The sequence below is a fragment of the Dipodomys spectabilis genome, unplaced genomic scaffold (genome assembly GCF_019054845.1).
Source record: "Dipodomys spectabilis isolate Male_0828 unplaced genomic scaffold, ASM1905484v1 ptg000530l, whole genome shotgun sequence".
Classification (NCBI taxonomy): domain Eukaryota; kingdom Metazoa; phylum Chordata; class Mammalia; order Rodentia; family Heteromyidae; genus Dipodomys; species Dipodomys spectabilis.
Genome location: NW_024871207.1, coordinates 59,110 through 77,928, shown reverse-complemented (window position 1 = coordinate 77,928; position 18,819 = coordinate 59,110). Strand labels below are relative to the sequence as shown.

Genomic DNA, 18,819 nt, shown 5'->3' with positions numbered 1-18,819 from the left:
GGCAGACAGAGAAGAGTGGTTGCGAGAGGGATGTGAGCTGAAGGGGCTTTGTGAGCTGGCTCTGGAAGCTGTGGTGAAGAGCGCACAGCTCTGCTGAGCACCCCAGGGGGACGCGGTGTGTGCAGCCCCACCACCCCCCCACACCTGGAAACCTCCAGCCCAGCAGGCCTGGCTCAGCTCAGCGAGTGCGGGGTGAGGCCTGGGGCAGGAGCAAAGGCGTGCTCAGGGACACAGGCTGTCCTCAGGCGGGGTGGGGAGGTGAGTTGCTGGGGCTGCGAGGTGGTCCTCTGCAGGACCCCCTGGGAGGGTCAGTGCTGCAGGTCAGGAACTCCTGGACCATGGAGAAGTCCAGCAGAAAGGAAAAGGGTCCTTGCTCAAGTGCTGGGAAGCTGGGGGTGGGGGCCGGATGAGGGGTGCCCGCTGCTTGAGGAAGAAGCGCCCTTGTGCCCAGGGGCAGTGCTCTGTGGGCAGACAGGCTGCAGCCTGAAGCCCTGATCCCAAGCCTGGAGGCGCAGGAGCTAGAAGCACCCCACCGCAGCAGGTCAGAGGGGCTGGCCCCAGGACTGACTGGTGCCTAATAGTTTATGGCACGTAAAAACTGAAGCACAAGGGACTGGGAAGGTGGCTCAGTGGTAGAGCGCTGGCCTTGCCCCACCGCAGCAGGTCAGAGGGGCTGGCCCCAGGACTGACTGGTGCCTAATAGTTTATGGCACGTAAAAACTGAAGCACAAGGGACTGGGAAGGTGGCTCAGTGGTAGAGCGCTGGCCTTGCATGCATGAGGCCCTGGGTTCGATTTCTCAGCACCATATAAACAGGGAAAAAAAAAAAAAAAGCTGGAAGTGGCACTATGGCTTAAGTGGTAGAGCGCTAGCCTTGAGCAGAAGAGTTGAGGGACAGCACCCAGGCCCAGAGTTCAGGCCCATGACCGGACCCCCCCCCCAAAAAAAAAAAAAAAAAGAAGCACAAATAGCTAAATAAAAAGGTATTCTAGCCAGGCGTCGTGGCTCACACTGATAATCCTAACTACTCAGGAGGCTGAGATCTGAGGATCACAGTTCAAAGCCAGCCTGAACAGGAAAGTCCATGAGACTCGTATCTCCAATGAACCACCAGAAAACCAGAAGCGGGGTAGTGGCTCAAGTGGTAGAGCTCTTGCCTTAAGCTGAAGAGCTCAGGGACAGCACCCAGGCCCAGAGGTCAAGCCCCATGACCACTACCAACAACAAAAAGGTATTCTTTAGGAAGTGATGCTGTAGCTCAAAGTTGTAGAGAGCTAGCTTTGAGCAAAAGAGCTCAGGGGCAGTGCCCTGGCTCTGAGTTCAAGCTCCACAAACAAAAACAAAAGAAGTATTCTTTAAAACTTTACTAGCTGGGGTTGAGGGTGGCATAGTGGTAGAGTGCTTGCCTAGCATGCATAAGGCCCTGGGTTAGATTCCTTAGAACCACATACACAGAAAAAGCCAGTGGCAGCCGGGCGCCGGTGGCTCACGTCTGTCATCCTAGCTACTCGGGAGGCTGAGATCTGAGGATTGTGGTTCAAAGCCAGCCCAGGCAGAAAAGTCTCCCATTAACCACTCAAAAACTGGAAGTGGAGCTGTGGCTCCAAGTGGTAGAGCATTAGCCTTAAGCAAAAGAGCTCAGGGACAGCGCCCACGCCCTGACTTCAAGCTATAACAGACAGAAAAAACAACAAACTTTAACAAGACTTGATAGGCACCTGTGGCTCCTAGCTACTCAGAAGGCTAAGATCTAAGGACTGTGGTTCAAAGCCAGTGAGGGCAAGAAAGTCTGTGAGACTCTTATCTCCAATAAACTACTCAGAAAAAGTAAGAAGTGATGCTATGCTTCAAGGGGTAGGGTGCTAGCCTTGAGCATAAAAAGGTCCAGGGACGGGGCTGGGAAGGTGGCTCGGTGGTAGAGCGCTCACCTTGCATGCACGAGGCTCTGGGTTCGATTCTCAGCACCACATAAGAAAAAAGAAAAAAGCCGGAAGTGGCACTGTGGCTCAAGTGGTAGAGCACTAGCCTTGAGCTGAAGAGCTGAGGGACAGCGCCCAGGCCCAGAGTTCAGGCCCCACAACTGGACCCCCCCCCCCAAAAAAAAAAAAAAAGGTTCAGGGACAGGGCTCAGGCCCTGAGTTCAAACCCCCCGGGTTAGCAAAAAAAAAAAAAAAAATTCAAGACAAAAGATTGGGCATACAGCTTACTGGTAGAGCATTTGCTTAGCACACATCCCTGTGTTCAATCTGCTATACTAATATCTACCTATCTATATAAATCATATACACACACACACATATATATACATATATCCATATGCAAATGGCATGATAGCTTGTATTTGCCTTAAAGGAACCCAGACACTGGAAATCCCCAGCTGAACCCAGGACCCGTGGGCAGCAGATATACTCGCATTGCCCCATTCAGATAATGAACTTCAGTCCCAACCCCAGCAGAAACAATTCAGAGAAACTGGTGTTTGTTCCACTAGAAATGAAGTGTAATGTTTTAAGCACACACAGCTGTTGCAACTTCGAATCTCCCAGGAATGCCGGCTGCAACTCCCTGGTGCAATCACCGGAACAAGCCTGGAATGCCCTCGGCCCAAGCAATCAACCACAGAACCTGTTCTACTGGAGACTCTTTACAGGTAATCTAGAAACGTTCTAGAGTCTCTTCTTTCTGGGTGATGGTGGCTCACACCTATAATCTTTTTTTTTTTTTTTTGGTCGGTCATGGGGCTTGAACTCTGGGCCTGGGCGCTGTCCCTCAGCTCTTCAGCTCAAGGCGAGCGCTCTACCACTTGAGCTACAGCGCCACTTCCGGTTTTCTGGTGGTTTATTGGAGATAGGAGTCTCACGGTCTCTCGTGTCCGGGCTGGCTTTGAACCGCGATCCTCAGATCTCAGCCTCCTGAGTAGCTAGGATGACAGGCGTGAGCCACCAGCGCCCGGCTCACACCTGTAATCTTAACTACTCAGGAGGCTGAGAGCTGAGGATCGTGGTTCAAAGCCAGCCTGGGCAGGAAAGTCCGTGAGACTCTTATTTTCAATTAACTACCAAAAAAGCTGGAAGTGAGCTTGTGGCCAAGTGGTAGAGCGCTAGCTTTGAACTCAAACGCTCAGAGGCAGTTCCCAGGCTCTGAGCTCAAGCCTCCAAACTAGCACACACAGAAACAGACAAACAACTCCATTCTTGGAAGCAAAGTCATTACCACAAAGGTAAAACAAAACCAAAACCCAAATACGATTTTTTTCAAACTTTTCCATTTAAATACAAAGAAAAAAATCTTTAGCCTTAGTACTGGTTTTCACAGAAATAGTCCAAGAGTGAACAGATGTGGACACAGCAGGAGGAGGCCAGGCAGGAACTCTGCAGAGGTGGCACCAGCTGCCTCCAATGCCCGCCCGCCCGCCCGCCCGCACCATTCGCCCCCAGCCCCCAGCTAGACGTTTGACCAGCAGAATCAGGTCACAGCAGAGCCACTCCCCCAGCCCGGCCCCTCCCCCACAACTCTTCTCAGGGACTTTCCAGAGTGCTCAAAGGGCGCAGCCAGGGACTTTCCGCCCTGCATGCCTGGAACATGGCTTGGCTGCAGTCCCTGGCCCTCAGCCAGAGGCCCACACAGCAGCTGACCTCAAGGACCACATCTTTCAGGAGGAAGAGACCGCAGAGGAACCCAGAGACTGAAGCTAGAAACTGCCATAGGGTGCCCGCCCTCGGTCCCTTGCACCTGCCTGGGGGAGCCCTCGTCACCACCCCAGGCGGTCTCCTCACGATGCCAGGGGAAGGTACAGCTACACACTGCCCCAGGTACAGCCAACAGTGCGCTCTGGTGGTATGAAACCCAGGGCCTGAGACTACGAAGCGGTTCAACAAGCGAAGTCTGGCCGGCCACACTTAACAAGATCAGTCATTCCAGTCCCCATTCCCCAGGGTCCGCCTCACACCCCCTGGCACAAACGCACCTGTCTCCCGGGCCCTGGCCTGGGACCTCCTCTAGGCGTGGAAACCAGGGTTCCAAGCAAGCAGTTTTTTACAGCTCCGTGGGATGGCATCCAGGTCCCTCCCCACTTCCAGATCCCAACGTACAACTCTGCACCCACCAACATAGTCCCCAACCCCCACCACTCTACAGCCTATCTCTACAGATCTGAGGACTGAGCCCTCTGTGATTGGCTTACTGATCCAGCACGACATCACCTTGGACCTACCTACCGCAGTGGGTGTCAAGACTTCCCTTCCTGCCCTGTTGATGGATCCTACGTGGCAGGAAGGGAAGGCTGTTTCCACCATTAGGCCACTGAATGGTGTTGCTTGCTGCAGACATTCCTGTGCAAGCATCTGTTCAAGAAACCATTTTTTGGCTGGACGCCAGTGGCTCACGCCTGTGATCCTAGCTACTCAGGAGGCTGAGATCTGAGGATCGTGGTTCAAAGCCAGTCCAGGCAGGAAAGTCCATGAGACTCTTATCTCCAATAAACAACCAGAAAACCAGAAGTAGTGCTGTGGCTCAAGTGGTAAAGTTGAAGAGTGCAGGGACAGTGTCCAAGCCCAGAGTTCAAATCCCATGACTGACCAAAAAAAAAAAAGAAAGAAAAAAGAAAAAGAAAAAGAAACTTTTTTGTGTCAGTCCTGGGGCTTGAACTTCGGATCTGGGTGCTGTCCCCGAGCTTCTTTCGCTTAAGGCTAGTGTTCTACCACTTGAGCCACAGCTCTACTACTGGCATTTTGGTAGTTTATTGAAGATTCACATCTTGCACTCTCTGGCCTAAGCTGACTGCAAACTGAGATCCTCAGACCTCAGACTTTTCAGTAGCTAGGATTACAGGTATGGGCCCTCAGTGCCCAAAAATAAATCAATTTTTTTTTTTTTTGGTCGGTCATGGGGCTTGAGCTGTGGGCCTGGGCGCTGTCCCTCAGCTCTTCTCAAGGCAAGCCCTCTATCACTTGAGCCACAGTACCACTTACAGTTTTTAAGCGGTTAATTGGAGATAAGAGACTCACAGGCACCAGTGGCTCATGCCTGTAATCCTAGCTACTCAGGAGGCTGAGATCTGAGGATCACGGTTCAAAGCTAGCCCAGGCAGGAAAGTCCATGAGACTCTTACTTCTAATAAACCACTAGAAAACCTGACGTGGCACTATGGCTCAGGTGGTAAAGCACTAGCCTTGAGCTAAGAGCTGAGGGACAGCGCCCAGACCCAAAGTTCAAGCCTGACAACTGACCAAAACACAAAACAAAACAAGTCTCATGGGCTTTCCTGCCCAGGCTGGCTTTTAACTGCAATCCTCAGATCTCAGCCTCCTGAGTAGCTAGATTACAGGCATGAGCCACTGGGGGCTGGCTTACATCAACTTTTTGAAGGTCGTCCGTGGTAGACTGCAGGAGCCTGAGCTAGCCACTCTGTCCTAGGCTACAGGTTTAGTTGCAGATGTCTAAAGGTGACATGAGGCTCACGCTGACATTCCCAATGCTCTGGCACAGGGCACGAGCCAGCCTGGCTGGCACAGACAAATCCCACAAGGTTGGCTACCGCTGTTGCTGGTCAAAACACTTTCCGTGACCACAGACAAGTGTGCTGTGTGCACAGTAAGAGACCCCTGTGGAGTAACAGAAAAACCCCGCCGAGCATGGAAGACGCCAAGGTGGTGTGCCCTCCACTCCCGGACACCTGCTACCGAGCGGGCGCGGCGCCCCCTCTGGGCAGCACCCTGCACCTCCCATCCTTACCACGCCCCGTGTGTTGAGAAAACTGACGCAGAGGGGAGGGCCAGGCTCTGGACGAGTCCACCTCACCACCCGCTGCACCTCTTCCGCCACCCCATGCACAGGCTGGTCCCGGCAGCAAGAGGCAGAGCAGGGCCCAGGCTGGAACTGCTCCAGGGAGCAGAGCCTCCGCGGCTAGGGACTCAGCCCCCAAGCCGCCTGCAGGCTGCGGAGTGAGTCGTGCCAAGGCAGACACCCCATCTTTACCTCATATTCCTTCAGGGTCCCCTTCCAGGTGCACCCATCACTGGGACAGACGGCTGGCAGGCTCTCCACCTCCCTGCGGGCAGCATTATCTGGAAAGGCCTGGGGAGAGGATTGTCCTAGGGTTACACCAGCCCGAGCCCCACCAAGAACACCCCAAGAATGACCCACACTGCCGTGGGCGGGCCTGAGAGGCACAGGCAGGATGGCTCTGAGGGACCGCCCCCCCCAATGTCACATCTACTCTGGTACCATTTCTATAAACCTAAATATTCACGTTTGCTCAAAGTCAATGTCCAGCACAGTAACAGGTCTGCTAAGAGGCAATTTCTAGCCTCACCAGTATTGATGAAAACCTCAAAACATTTTCTGTGCATTCTGACATTTTAGCTTCAAGACACTGCACTTACCGAGCTGCTTTCTAAAATAGAAATGCCTTCTTCGTAGATGCCCTCATGGACACAGGCAGCACAATTCTGAGGCCCAGAGCTGGTGGGAACAGAGAAAAACAAAACCCCACTGCAAAATCTGCTGCAGAGAAAACTGACACCATCTGCTCAGTCCACAACCCAACTCCGTACCATCTTTAATAAAACCAAAAAGCATATGTCACTTGTACACTATTTGAATGCTTTCAAACAGATAAGAATATGCAAATACTGAAAAAGTTTTGGGGGAGGGGACTTGAATTCCCAAGGCCAAGTCGTTCTTTCTTCTTTTTCTTTGCCCCAGTTTAGGGATTGAACATGGTCTCACCCATGCCAAGCAGGTATTCTATGGCTGAGCTGCCTCCAGTCCCTTCCTTCTAATTGTGAGCAAGATGCTTGTTCTCTAAGACATGCCCGGGAAATACCCAGGAGTGCCTGTCCGCGCCTCCCACCCCCCCACACCCCCCCGCAGGCCCCGTTGTGGGTGGGCAGGCGGCTCACCCTCTCCCACCACTCACGGCAGGCACTCACTCACCAGATGGGTTCAGGTGACACCCCAGCCACACAGAGCAGCCTGGAGGGGCCACACGTCTCTTCCTGTGCCACATCGCCAACTGGGACTACCCCGACTGATATTCTGCACTTGACTCCACATGTCCAAAACCAGTATGCTAAGTGATTCATTTACCCTCTTGGTTTGTGCTAAGCCAGGGAGGACTAGTTCCTGGGGCCACTCTGATGCTCAGTGCTGCTCTCACAGCCCCCCCCCCGCCCCGGCAGGTGGCCCTGCACACCTGAGGATGCTGGAGAGACAAAAGGAGCAGTAGCGGTGGCCGCACTGGGCCTGGAAGGGCCTCCGTAGCACGTTCCTGCAGGCTGAGCACAGGTACTTGGCCTCTAGCTTGGTCCCGAGGAGGGTCTTGGAGAAGCCTGGCTGCAGCAGGTCTAGGGAGCCAGGGGGGGTCACGCTGGCTGCAGCCATGAGGACTGTGCCCCCACACACCACAACGCCCTAGGGAAGAGCACAGGCCCGTCACTTGTCCATTCAGGATAAATCCTCCAGAAGAAAACAAAGCAAATGAAGCCCACCAGCAGTCAACTGATGGGGGTCTGGGCCAAGACACGGACCTACAAACGAGGGGCTGAGAAAACAGACTCCAGAACTTGGGCAGCCCCAGTAACAGACTAGTCCAGTCTCCTGCTACACGTGTGGGAAGAGGCGCAGCAAGGGTGGCAACCAACACCATCAGGCTCCTGACCGCTGGCATGCGCCCTGGCTGAGAGCCCTCCTGCCAGCACCAGTGGCCAGCGTCCTCCATCCTGGGCCCATGGTTCCTTCAACACCCACTCTGGGGAGAGGGTGGCTTCTACAACACAGCACAGGAAGCTAGCAGGGCAGAAGCCCACCTTCCAGTTCCTTGGGGTCCTAGAGAGCACTACAAGAAGGCAACATGTGGCAGGGGACCCAGCCAGTTGGTCCGTAGACACTGAGCCCCCCATCTGCTGTCCTCTGCCCCACCTGCTCCACACTGGACACACCTGCAGAATCCCTCTGCATGCTGGCTCGCCCTGACGATCCCCACCAGCACACACTCCTATGGCCGATTCCTGCTGCTGGGAATCACGGCCAGCCCGGCCAGCGGGGCCACCTCCACCCATGCCCATCCTGCTCTTCCTCCAGACCGTGGCTCTTCCTCACTCCAGGACCCCTCCTCACTCTCCAGCACAGACTGGCTTCCTTGTCCACCTCCAGAGTGATCACACAGCAGGCTTCTCTCCTCCACGTGCACCAGGAGGACGAGAGGGCTGCTCAGGGTTCAGGCTGATGAGCAAGGACATTAAGACCTTCTGACAGAGCAGAGAGAGCACAACAGCCACCTTGCATGCCAGGTATCCTCCTCAAAGACACAAATCCGCTCTCAGATCCGCCAGCAATTAAGGCCTAAGAATGCCATAACTCACCGCGTGCTGGTGGCTCACACCTGTAATTCTAGCTACTCAGGAGGCTGAGATCGGAGGATCAAGGTTCAAAGCCAGCCCAGGCAGGAAAGTTCATGAGACTTATCTCCAATTAACCACGAGAAAACCAGAAGTAGCGCTGTGGCTTAAAGTGGTAGAGTGCTAGCCTTGACTGAAAAAGCTCTGGGACAGCGCCCAGGTCCTGAGTTCAAGCCCCCAAACTAGCAACAAAAAAGAAAGAAAAAAAAGGATGCCACAAGTATACCTCCTCTACAGGGAGAGAGAGCAGAGCGGACAGCCAACTGCAGATCTCCAAGTATGACCTTAGGCCTCTGCCTGGGGCTTCAGCTCCCCCCTCTCCCTCCCTCCCTCCCCCGTGTCTGGGAGCTCCTAGGTGCCAGGAGAGCAGACTTGAATGAGAAACACAACTGGATGGTAGTGTGGACGTGGAGAGGCCCGGATGTCCCCAAGTTGTAGCAGGTACCTGCAAGGAGACAAACAGGCTCACCCCCGCAATCTCGCCCAGCACTGACTGGAGACTGGAGTAAGACTTAGCTCCTGAAGTGTGCTGCGCCACCTGACAGCCTCCTTTCATGCTTGCCGTCCCCCCCCCCCCGCCCTCCTCCCCCCTCCAACCTCCCCGTCCCAGGCTGGGGCCGTACTGTTTCCTGCCAGGGCTCCTTCCCAGCCTCGATTAGGAACTGAGCCATATTTCACAGAAAAGCAGGCTAGTCCTGGACAGGGGACAGCTGGGGGCTCTCCGTGCTATCCATGACCAAAAAAGGGGGCTCAGTCCCTGAAGGAGAGCTCATGGGTGTATATGTGTATACACGTGTGTGCAAGCGAGTGCCTTGGGAACATGGAACAGGAGTGCCTGTTGTCTGGCTGTAGGCTCCTGAGCAGAGGGGAGGGCAGAGGACGCGGGCCACTGGGCCCGAGGTTCAAGTCAGCAGAGCGTCCTCATGGGGCTCAGAGGCCAGTCAGCCGCCAGAGCACAGGCACAGGCCGCAGGCCCTCAGGGCCGGGCAGGCTGACGGGCTCTGCGGCACTGGGTCCAGCGTCCAGCGCTGCTGGCTTGGGAAGTGAGACCTCTCATGGCAGGCGTGAGCGCCAAGCTCAGATGGAGCTGGGAGGCGGATGCTGAGGTCTCTCCGTTACTCCCTGGCCTATGCTCTGGATGTTCTCCCAGAAAGTGGGCTTCTCCATCACTGGGCCACGTGCAGCCCCAGAGACTCTGAATATTCCCAATCGGCCAGAAGCACTGGAAGAGACTGCAGACACCCCGCCCCTGCTCTCCTCCACAGCCACGCGAAATGCGCCCCTCACCCAGAGTCCAGCCACGTTCAGAGAGAAGCCAGCCGAGGACCCTCCACTGTGCTGGCCCTACTGCTGTCCTCTGCCCCCAACCCCGACAGCGCTGGGCCCTTCCTTACACACACCGTTCTCAGCCCATACCGCACACGTCTGTGCCCTGGTGCTCACGAGGGACTCAGGCACCAAGGACATGCCTGGACATAAAAAGGGCTGTGTGACTTCCACGCAGTCCCTTTCGGGGCACATCAGTATGATCCTAAGCACTGAGCCAGTCCCGCGTGCTCAGGGACAACGGCACTGCTATTATTTGTTCCTTCAACAAACACGTTTAGACACCTGGCACTCAGAACAGTGGGTTAGGGAAGCCTTGTGGAGACAAGGCAGCAGCTCTCAGGATGCTCTGAGCAAACTCCTGCAATGCCCACAGGTCTCAAAAACAGAAGAGGGTGGGGATGAGAAGGAGGGGCTGGGCTGGCCAGGAGGAGGAAGGAGGCTGAATGCTGTGGAAATGCATGATCTCCAACTGTTAAAAATGAAACAAAGCCAGGCACCAGTGGCTCATACCTGCAATTCTAGCTACTCAGGAGGCTGAGATCGGAGGTCTGTGGCTTGAAAACACCCCAGGCAGGAAAGTCTAGGAGATTATTGTTTCCAATTAACCACCCCAAAAAGCTAGAAGTAGAGCTGTGGCTCAAGTGGTAGAGCATTATCCTTGAGCACAAAAGTTCAGAGACAGCTCCCAGGCCCTGAGTTCAAGCCCTAGGACCTCCCCGCCCCCCTCCCCCCCAAAAAAGGAACAATTAAATCTGCTGGCGATGCTTTCTAGGGAGACGGGGCAAGAAGTGTAGTAGAAGAGTCTGACTGGAACATACAGACCTGTGGAGATGTAAAAAGAAAAATCTCCCTAGCCGGGCACTAGTGGCTCACACCTGACATCTCAGCTACTCAGGAGGCCGAGATCTGAGGATCGCGGTTCAAAGCCAGCCCGGGCAGGAAAGACCGTGAGACTCCTATCTCCAATAAACCACCAGAAAACAGGAAGTGGCGCTGTAGCTCAAGTGGTAGAGCGCTTGCCTTGAGCTGAAGAGCTGAAGGACAGCGCACAGGCCCAGAGTTCAAGCCCCACGACTGACTAAAACAAAAACAAAAACAACCCAGAATGTAAAGAAATCCAGGACAGGGGCTGGGAAGGTGGCTCAGTCGTAGAGCGCTTGCCTTGCATGCATGAGGCTCTGGGTTCGATTCCTCAGCACCACATAAGCAAAAAGAAAAAAAAAGCCAGAAATGGTGCTGTGGCTCAAGTGGTAGAGCACTAGCCTTGAGCTGAAGAGCTGAGGGACAGTACCCAGGCTCAGAGTTCAGGACCCATGACCAGACCCAAAAAGAAAAAAAAAAAAGAAATCCAGGACTGCAGTCATGTCTGTACATGGACAGCAACCTGAGGACAGCTGTGCTTGGACAGGAGGAACTGGTGACCTTCTTCCTCCATTCCCTGCAGTACCTCTTACAGGCTTTCCCCTTAACTCCTCCATTCATCAAGCTAGACTCCTGTCAAAATAGAGGAACTTGCCAGGCGCTGGTGGCTCATGCCTGTAATCCTAGCTACTTAGGAGGCTGAGATCTGAGGACTGAGGTTCAAAGCCAGCCTGGGCAGGAAAGTTCGTGAGACTCTTATCTCCAATAAACTGCTAGAAAAGTGGAAGTGGTGCTGTGGCTCAAGTGGTAGAGCACTCGCCTTGAGCTGAAGAGCACAAGGACAGCGCCCAAGCCCAGAGTTCAAGACCCATGACCAACCAAAAAAAAAAAAAAAAGAGGAACTTGAGTGGTTAAAAAACAACAACAAAGGGGCTGGGAAGGTGGCTCAGTGGTAGAGCGCTTGCCTTGCATGCATGAGGCCCTGGGTTCGATTCCTCAGCACCACATAAGCAAAAAGAAAAAAAAAGCCGGAAGTGGTGCTGTGGCTCAAGTGGTAGAGTACTAGCTAGCCTTGAGCTGAAGAGCTGAGGGACAGCGCCCAGGCCCAGAGTTCAGGCTCCAAGACCAGACCCCCCCAAAAAAAGACTACTAAAATACATCATGAAAACTTGACAGTACTATGCCAAAACAGAACAAAACCCAATACTAAAACCAATGTAAGCAGTGGCTCATGCCTGTAAGCCTAGATTCAGGAGGCTGAGATCTGAGGACTGAAGTTTGAAGACAGCCCAGGCAGAAAAGTCTGTGAGACTTATCCATTAAGCTGAGGCAGAGCTGTGGCTCAAGTGGTAGAATAGCCAGTCTTACGTGAGAGAGCCGAGGGCAAGCCTCAGCTTGCACCGACAGTGCAGTGCCGCTTGCACCAACACAGGCTCTCAGGCCTGGCCCGGCGGGGCTGCCATGCCCAGCACTTGAGGCTCCGTGCAGGCAGCCACCCCAGCCACTGCAGGGGTGGACATTTGTGAGGGTCGGATGGCCTGGCTCCACCTTTCAGCACACACTAAGGGGTGAAAGGTTAGGTGACTTTAGTGTCCAGCCCCGAAGTGAACCGCAGTCCTGCAGGTTCTAGGTCAGCTTTACTACAACAATCCTGCCTCAAGCCAGGTGCCGGTGGCTCACGCCTGTCATCCTAGCTACTCAGGAGGCTGAGGATCGAGGTTCCAAGCCAGCCCAGCAGGAAAGTCTGTGACACTCTTATCTCCAATAAAGCACTAGAAAACTGGAAGGCGCTGTGGTTCAAGTGGTAGAGCCCTCGCCTTGAGCTGAAGCGAGGGACAGCGCCCAAGCCCAGAGTTCAAGCCCCACGACTGACAAAAACAAAACAAAAAAACACTACAATCCTGCCCTCTTTGGACGAGCCATCCATTATACAGTGTATATTCTCACAGGCACCCTGATTTCATTTGTTCCAGAGGCAAACTTCACACAGCACTTGTACTAAGTGCCATATTTAGAAATACTTAGGAAAGCATTAAAGATGTGGTTAATAAAACAGCATTCAGTTATACAGGGTTCAAGGACAGGCAAAACTAATCTGGGATAGAAGCTAAGGTGGTAACCTTTGGGGGAGGAGAGGCAGCTCAGGCGAGGGACAAGACGGGCCCTCCAGAGGCTGGAGGTGATGTATACACACACAAACTCACGTCTGGCCCCACAGACATCATGAGTGAGCAAAGTATACACTGGAGTCTTGATTCTCAACGACTACAAAGAACAGTGAAATCTGTAATTACTGTACCCCCATGCCTGTTCTCTACCATAGCCTCCTTATATTAACACTGACAGAAATCTCGAGTAGTTTGGGAGAGTGTGAGGGACTGGGACAGGGTCTCCTTGTGCAGCTCAGACTGGCCTGGCTGAGAACTTGTCCTCCTGCTTCCTAAGAGCCTAGATTACAGGCTTGTGTCATCACATTTGGCAAGAATAAGGTTTTACTTTTGCTGCTTTCTGGGATTTGTTTTGCTTTGCTGGTACTGGGCACTGAACCAAGACCTCATACTTGTTAGGCAAGAGCTCTACCACTTGAGCCATGCCCTCAGCCCGATAACTTTGCCAGAGCTGGCCTTGAACTCATAGTCTTCTGTCTTCTGTCTCCTAGGTTGCTGGGATTGCAGGCATGTACCACCACATCCACCTAAGAGCAGGTTTTGATGGAAGAACAGCTCCCATACACACAGGAGGCTGTGCACTTTAGCCTGAACCATCTGTGGGGCCTGTGGCAATTTTCCTCTCCAGATCCTGCTCCCTCTATACGCTTTGTCAGTTTCCTGCCACTGAACCTGCGCTCCATTCCTGACAATGAGCCACGTCAGACACAAAGCCCAAATCTGACCCTGCGAGCGGATGAGAAGTAAAATATCAGGGGGAAGGTTGGAAGAGACTCTCTGGGTGCTGCAAAAGTCACAAAATGACAGCTACAGGTGAGCAGCTATGGCTTCAGGAACTCCAAACGAACATCTGGGTGTAGTCTAAATATTCCTTAGGAATATTTAGGAATATGCTCACTCTGAAGTATGCGAGGGGCCAGCAAGGCTGGGACAGGAAGGCGGCCTTCACTGTACTCGCTGCCAGGGCGTGGGCATTCCAGGCTCCTGCTGGGCATCAGGAGTGCTGGGAAGGTGGACATGGCCCCACACTGCATGTGTCCTTGGCTGGGTAGGCAAAAAGCCTGGGCAGCAAGACACTATGAAGCCTGCGGTGACAGAGGTCTGGGAGAAGGGACAACGGGAAGGGCAGTAGGGGCAGCTATCGATACTAGGCCAAAGAACCAGTGAGGACGGCCACGGGCCTCCCCAGGGGACGGGAGAGAAAACAGCACTTAGCCACCTGCTCAGACGAAAACCGCTCCTGACAACACCCAGCGTTCCGCCTGCTCACAAAGCCTGATGAAGAACAATCCTTAGGCTCTTTTTGTTTAAAATCCAGTCCACAGTGATGCTATGTTGTGTAAAGTACATGGCAACAAGGCTATTTTTAAAAAGTCAAAGCCAGGCGCCAGTGACTGACACCTGTAACCCTAGCTACTCAGGAGGCTGAGATCTGAATACTGCTATTTAAGTCATCCAGACAAGAAAATCCAAGAGGCTATCTCCAATCAGTCACCAAAGGCAAAAGTGGAGCTGTAGCTCAAGTGATAAGGCACTAGCCTTGAGTGAAAAAACGAAGGGAAAGCTTCCAAGCCCTGAATTCAAGCCCCAGTATTGACACAGGTGTGTGTGTGCACACAGATTCAAACAGCAATTTTGGATTACTTGAGTCTCTACCGAAGAACTAATTTCAGCTGGGCACCAGTAGCTTGTTCAGCTGGGCACCAGTAGCTTGCACCTGTAATCCTAGCTACTCAAGAGGCTGAGATCTGGGCTGGGAAGGTGGCTCAGTGGTAGAGCGCTTGCCTTGCATGCATGTGTGCATGAGGCCCTGGGTTCCATTCCTCAGCACCACATAAGCAGAAGAAGCTGGAAGTGACGCTGTAGCTCAAGTGGTAGAGTGTTAGCCTGCCTTGAACTGAAGAGCTGAGTGACAGCGCCCAGGCCCAGAGTTCAGGCCCCATCACCAGCCAAAAAAAAAAAAATGCTGAGATCTGAGAATTGCAGTTCGGAGCTAGCAGGGGCAGGAAAGTCACATCTCCACTAAACTACCAAAAAAAGCTGGAAGTGGAGTGGGGACTCAAGTGGAAGAGCACTAGCCTTGAGCAAAAGAGGCCAGGACCAGCTCCAGGACCACATGCACATTCGCGTCCACACACACATGCGCCCACCCACCCATACACCCACACTCAGATCACTTATTACCACAGCCCTCACTGGTGAGATGTGGCCCTTGTACGTGCCCTCTGGGGAGTCTGGGAGCCAGAGACTAATGACTTCCAGTCAGCAAGCTGCATATTCAAATCGACCCTGATCCTGCCATCATCTAAGTGGTCAAATGTATTTAGAGCCTGCCACCACGGCCGGGTCATCATCCTGGCAGTCAGCCCCTCTGCTTTGCCTTTGGATCCCAGCCCGTCTGTGTACCAACAACCACCTGAGTGCTCCAACCCTCATCATGTGCACATCCAGGCCCAGAGAGGCTGTCCTGGTCCCTACTTCACAGGCTTCTACCTGGGGAAGAAGCCATGGGGCCAGACTGACCCCAGGCATTTAGGCAGTTTGCAAAGAAACAGCTGGAGAGCAGGGAGGGGCTGGAGAGCAGGAAGGAAAGGGCATAGATAAGGAGTATGCGCAGCTGGGGGTTCGTGTGCAGGGGAGCCCAGGCTCCAGCAAGTCCTGCAGGAGGAAGAGATCTGAGTCTACAGCTACAGAACCATAAGCCTGAGCCAGGGAAATGACCAGGGTTGGGGTCAGGAAGGGTCTACACTTGGGGGCTGGTGGAGGCCTGAGATACCCGGGTTCACAATGGGGAGAGGAGACAGAGCCCAGGTCAGGCACAGGCAGGCCGGGCACAGTCACGGCACAAGCAGGGGGCAGACAGGGCGCAGACAGGGCACAGGCAGGGGGCAGAGGGGAGGCAGGCAGGGCGCAGGCAGGAGGCAGGGCTCAGGAGGCAGGGCTCAGGAGGCAGGGCTCAGGCAGGAGGCAGGCAGGGCTCAGGCAGTGCTCAGGCAGGAGGAGGAGGCAGGCAGGGCTCAGGAGGCAGGGCTCAGGAGGCAGGGCTCAGGCAGAAGGCAGGAGGCAGGCAGGGCTCAGGCAGTGCTCAGGCAGGAGGAGGAGGCAGGCAGGGCTCAGGAGGCAGGAGGCAGGGCTCAGGAGGCAGGGCTCAGGCAGGAGGCAGGAGGCAGGCAGGGCTCAGGCAGGAGGCAGGGCTCAGGAGGCAGGGCTCAGGCAGGAGGCAGGAGGCAGGCAGGGCTCAGGCAGGAGGCAGGGCTCAGGAGGCAGGGCTCAGGCAGGAAGAGGAGGCAGGCAGGGCTCAGGCAGTGCTCAGGCAGGAGGAGGAGGCAGGCAGGGCTCAGGCAGGGCTCAGGCAGGAGTCAGGGCACTGACAGGGCAGACAGGGTGCAGGCAGGGCTTGGACAGCAGGCAGGACAGGAGACAGGGCAGAAGGCAGCAGCAGGCAGGCAGACTGGGCGCAGGCAGCAGGGCGCAGGCAGGCAGACTGGGCGCAGGGTGCAGGCAGTAGGGCGCAGGCAGGCAGCAGGGCGCAGGCAGGCAGACTGGGCGCAGGGTGCAGGCAGTAGGGCGCAGGGCGCAGGCAGCAGGGCGCAGGCAGTAGGGCGCAGGGCGCAGGCAGCAGGGCGCAGGCAGTAGGGCGCAGGGCGCGGGCAGCAGGGCGCGGGCAGCAGGGCGCGGGCAGCAGGGCGCAGGCAGCAGGGCGCGGGCAGCAGGGCGCGGGCAGCAGGGCGCAGGGTGCAGGCAGTAGGGCGCAGGGTGCAGGCAGTAGGGCGCGGGCAGCAGGGCGCAGGCAGCAGGGCGCGGGCAGCAGGGCGCAGGCAGCAGGGCGCAGGCAGCAGGGCGCAGGCAGTAGGGCGCAGGGTGCAGGCAGCAGGGCGCAGGCAGCAGGGCGCGGGCAGCAGGGTGCGGGCAGCAGGGCGCGGGCAGGCAGCAGGGCGCAGGCAGCAGGGCGCAGGCAGCAGGGCGCAGGCAGGCAGCAGGGCGCAGGCAGCAGGGCGTAAGGCGCAGGCAGCAGGGCGCAGGCAGCAGGGCGCAGGCAGCAGGGCGCAGGGCGCAGGCAGCAGGGCGCAGGCAGCAGGGCGCAGGCAGCAGGGCGTAAGGCGCAGGCAGCAGGGCGCAGGCAGCAGGGCGTAAGGCGCAGGCAGCAGGGCGTAAGGCGCAGGCAGCAGGGCGCAGGGCGCAGGCAGCAGGGCGTAAGGCACAGGCAGCAGGGCGTAAGGCGCAGGCAGCAGGCAGCAGGGCGCAGGCAGCAGGGCGCAGGGCGCAGGCAGCAGGGCGCAGGGCGCAGGCAGCAGGGCGCAGGCAGCAGGGCGCAGGCAGCAGGGCGTAAGGCGCAGGCAGCAGGGCGCAGGCAGCAGGGCGTAAGGCGCAGGCAGCAGGGCGTAAGGCGCAGGCAGCAGGGCGCAGGCAGCAGGGCGCAGGCAGCAGGGCGCAGGCAGTAGGCAGCAGGGCGCAGGCAGCAGGGCGCGGGCAGCAGGGCGCAGGCAGTAGGCAGCAGGGCGCAGGCAGCAGGGCGCAGGCAGCAGGGCGCGGGCAGACAGCAGGGCGCAGGCAGCAGGGCGCGGGCAGGCAGCAGGGCGCGGGCAGCAGGGCGCAGGCGGGCAGTAGGGCGCGGGCAGCAGGGCGCAGGCAGTAGGCAGCAGGGCGCGGGCAGCAGGGCGCAGGCAGCAGGGCGCGGGCAGCAGGGCGCGGGCAGAGGGCGCGGGCAGTAGGCAGCAGGGCGCAGGCAGCAGGGCGCAGGCAGCAGGGCGCAGGCAGCAGGGCGCAGGCAGTAGGCAGCAGGGCGCGGGCAGCAGGGCGCGGGCAGCAGGGCGCAGGCAGCAGGGCGCAGGCAGTAGGCAGCAGGGCGCGGGCAGCAGGGCGCGGGCAGCAGGGCGCGGGCAGCAGGGCGCAGGCAGCAGGGCGCAGGCAGCAGGGCGCAGGCAGTAGGCAGCAGGGCGCGGGCAGCAGGGCGCGGGCAGCAGGGCGCAGGCAGCAGGGCGCAGGCAGCAGGGCGCAGGCAGTAGGGCGCAGGCAGTAGGCAGCAGGGCGCGGGCAGCAGGGCGCGGGCAGCAGGGCGCAGGCAGCAGGGCGCAGGCAGTAGGCAGCAGGGCGCAGGCAGCAGGGCGCAGGCAGTAGGCAGCAGGGCGCAGGCAGTAGGCAGCAGGGCGCGGGCAGCAGGGCGCAGGCAGCAGGGCGCAGGCAGCAGGGCGCAGGCAGTAGGCAGCAGGGCGCAGGCAGTAGGCAGCAGGGCGCGGGCAGCAGGGCGCAGGCAGCAGGGCGCAGGCAGCAGGGCGCAGGCAGCAGGGCGCAGGCAGTAGGCAGCAGGGCGCAGGCAGCAGGGCGCAGGCAGTAGGCAGCAGGGCGCGGGCAGCAGGGCGCGGGCAGCAGGGCGCGGGCAGCAGGGCGCAGGCAGCAGGGCGCAGGCAGTAGGCAGCAGGGCGCGGGCAGCAGGGCGCGGGCAGTAGGGCGCGGGCAGCAGGGCGCGGGCAGCAGGGCGCGGGCAGCAGGGCGCGGGCAGCAGGGCGCGGGCAGCAGGGCGCGGGCAGCAGGGCGCGGGCAGCAGGGCGCGGGCAGTAGGCAGCAGGGCGCAGGCAGGGCCCCGGGCCCGCGGCCGTCACCTCCGCCCTGGGTCTCCGCGCGCTACCCCGGGGCCGGGGCCCCCCAAGCGACGACCCCAGGCGTGGCCCCAGCCGAGCCCGGCCTCGGGCGTCGCGAACTTTCAGTTTCCGGCTCCGCGGCTCTGAGAAATCCCCCGACGGCGGCTGCCCCGGGCCCGCCCTCCCGCCCGCCGCCCCGGTCCTGACTCCACCGCGGAGCGCGGCCAGGACCCGCGCGGAACTCGGACCGAACCCGGACCCGGACCCGGACCCGGACCCGCGCCGCACCCGCACCCGCACCCGCATCGCCTCACCCAACGGTCTCCGCGCGCCCGGAACTCAGCGCCCGTCCGGCCGCCGCCCCCGCTGTCCCCACCCCGCCCCAAACCCGCCTGACAGACGGACGCCGGAGCCTATCGCGAGAGCTCAGGGAGCGCAGAGTGTGCCAATTGGACAGCTCTTCCTTGCCACGGCCCCGCCCCT

General features: G+C 57.6%; 1 protein-coding gene across 2 annotated transcripts in view; it reads right to left on the bottom strand.

Annotated features, from left to right (window-relative positions):
• The window catches only part of Traf2 (TNF receptor associated factor 2), a 31,835-nt gene extending 13,133 nt beyond the window's left edge, over positions 1–18,702 (bottom strand). The window contains exons 1-4 of one of the 2 annotated variants that reach the window (XM_042670245.1): positions 18,651–18,702; positions 7,196–7,413; positions 6,384–6,462; positions 5,977–6,075 (exon numbers count right to left, since the gene is read on the bottom strand). In XM_042670245.1, coding sequence (XP_042526179.1) covers positions 5,977–6,075; positions 6,384–6,462; positions 7,196–7,383 — 366 coding nt within the window. In that variant the 5' untranslated portion in view covers positions 7,384–7,413; positions 18,651–18,702. Of the gene's footprint in view, positions 1–5,976; positions 6,076–6,383; positions 6,463–7,195; positions 7,414–7,529; positions 8,318–18,650 lie in introns of those variants that run through there. The other variant, XM_042670243.1, reaches the window with a different exon arrangement.
• Between the last annotated feature and the right edge of the window lie 117 nt (positions 18,703–18,819).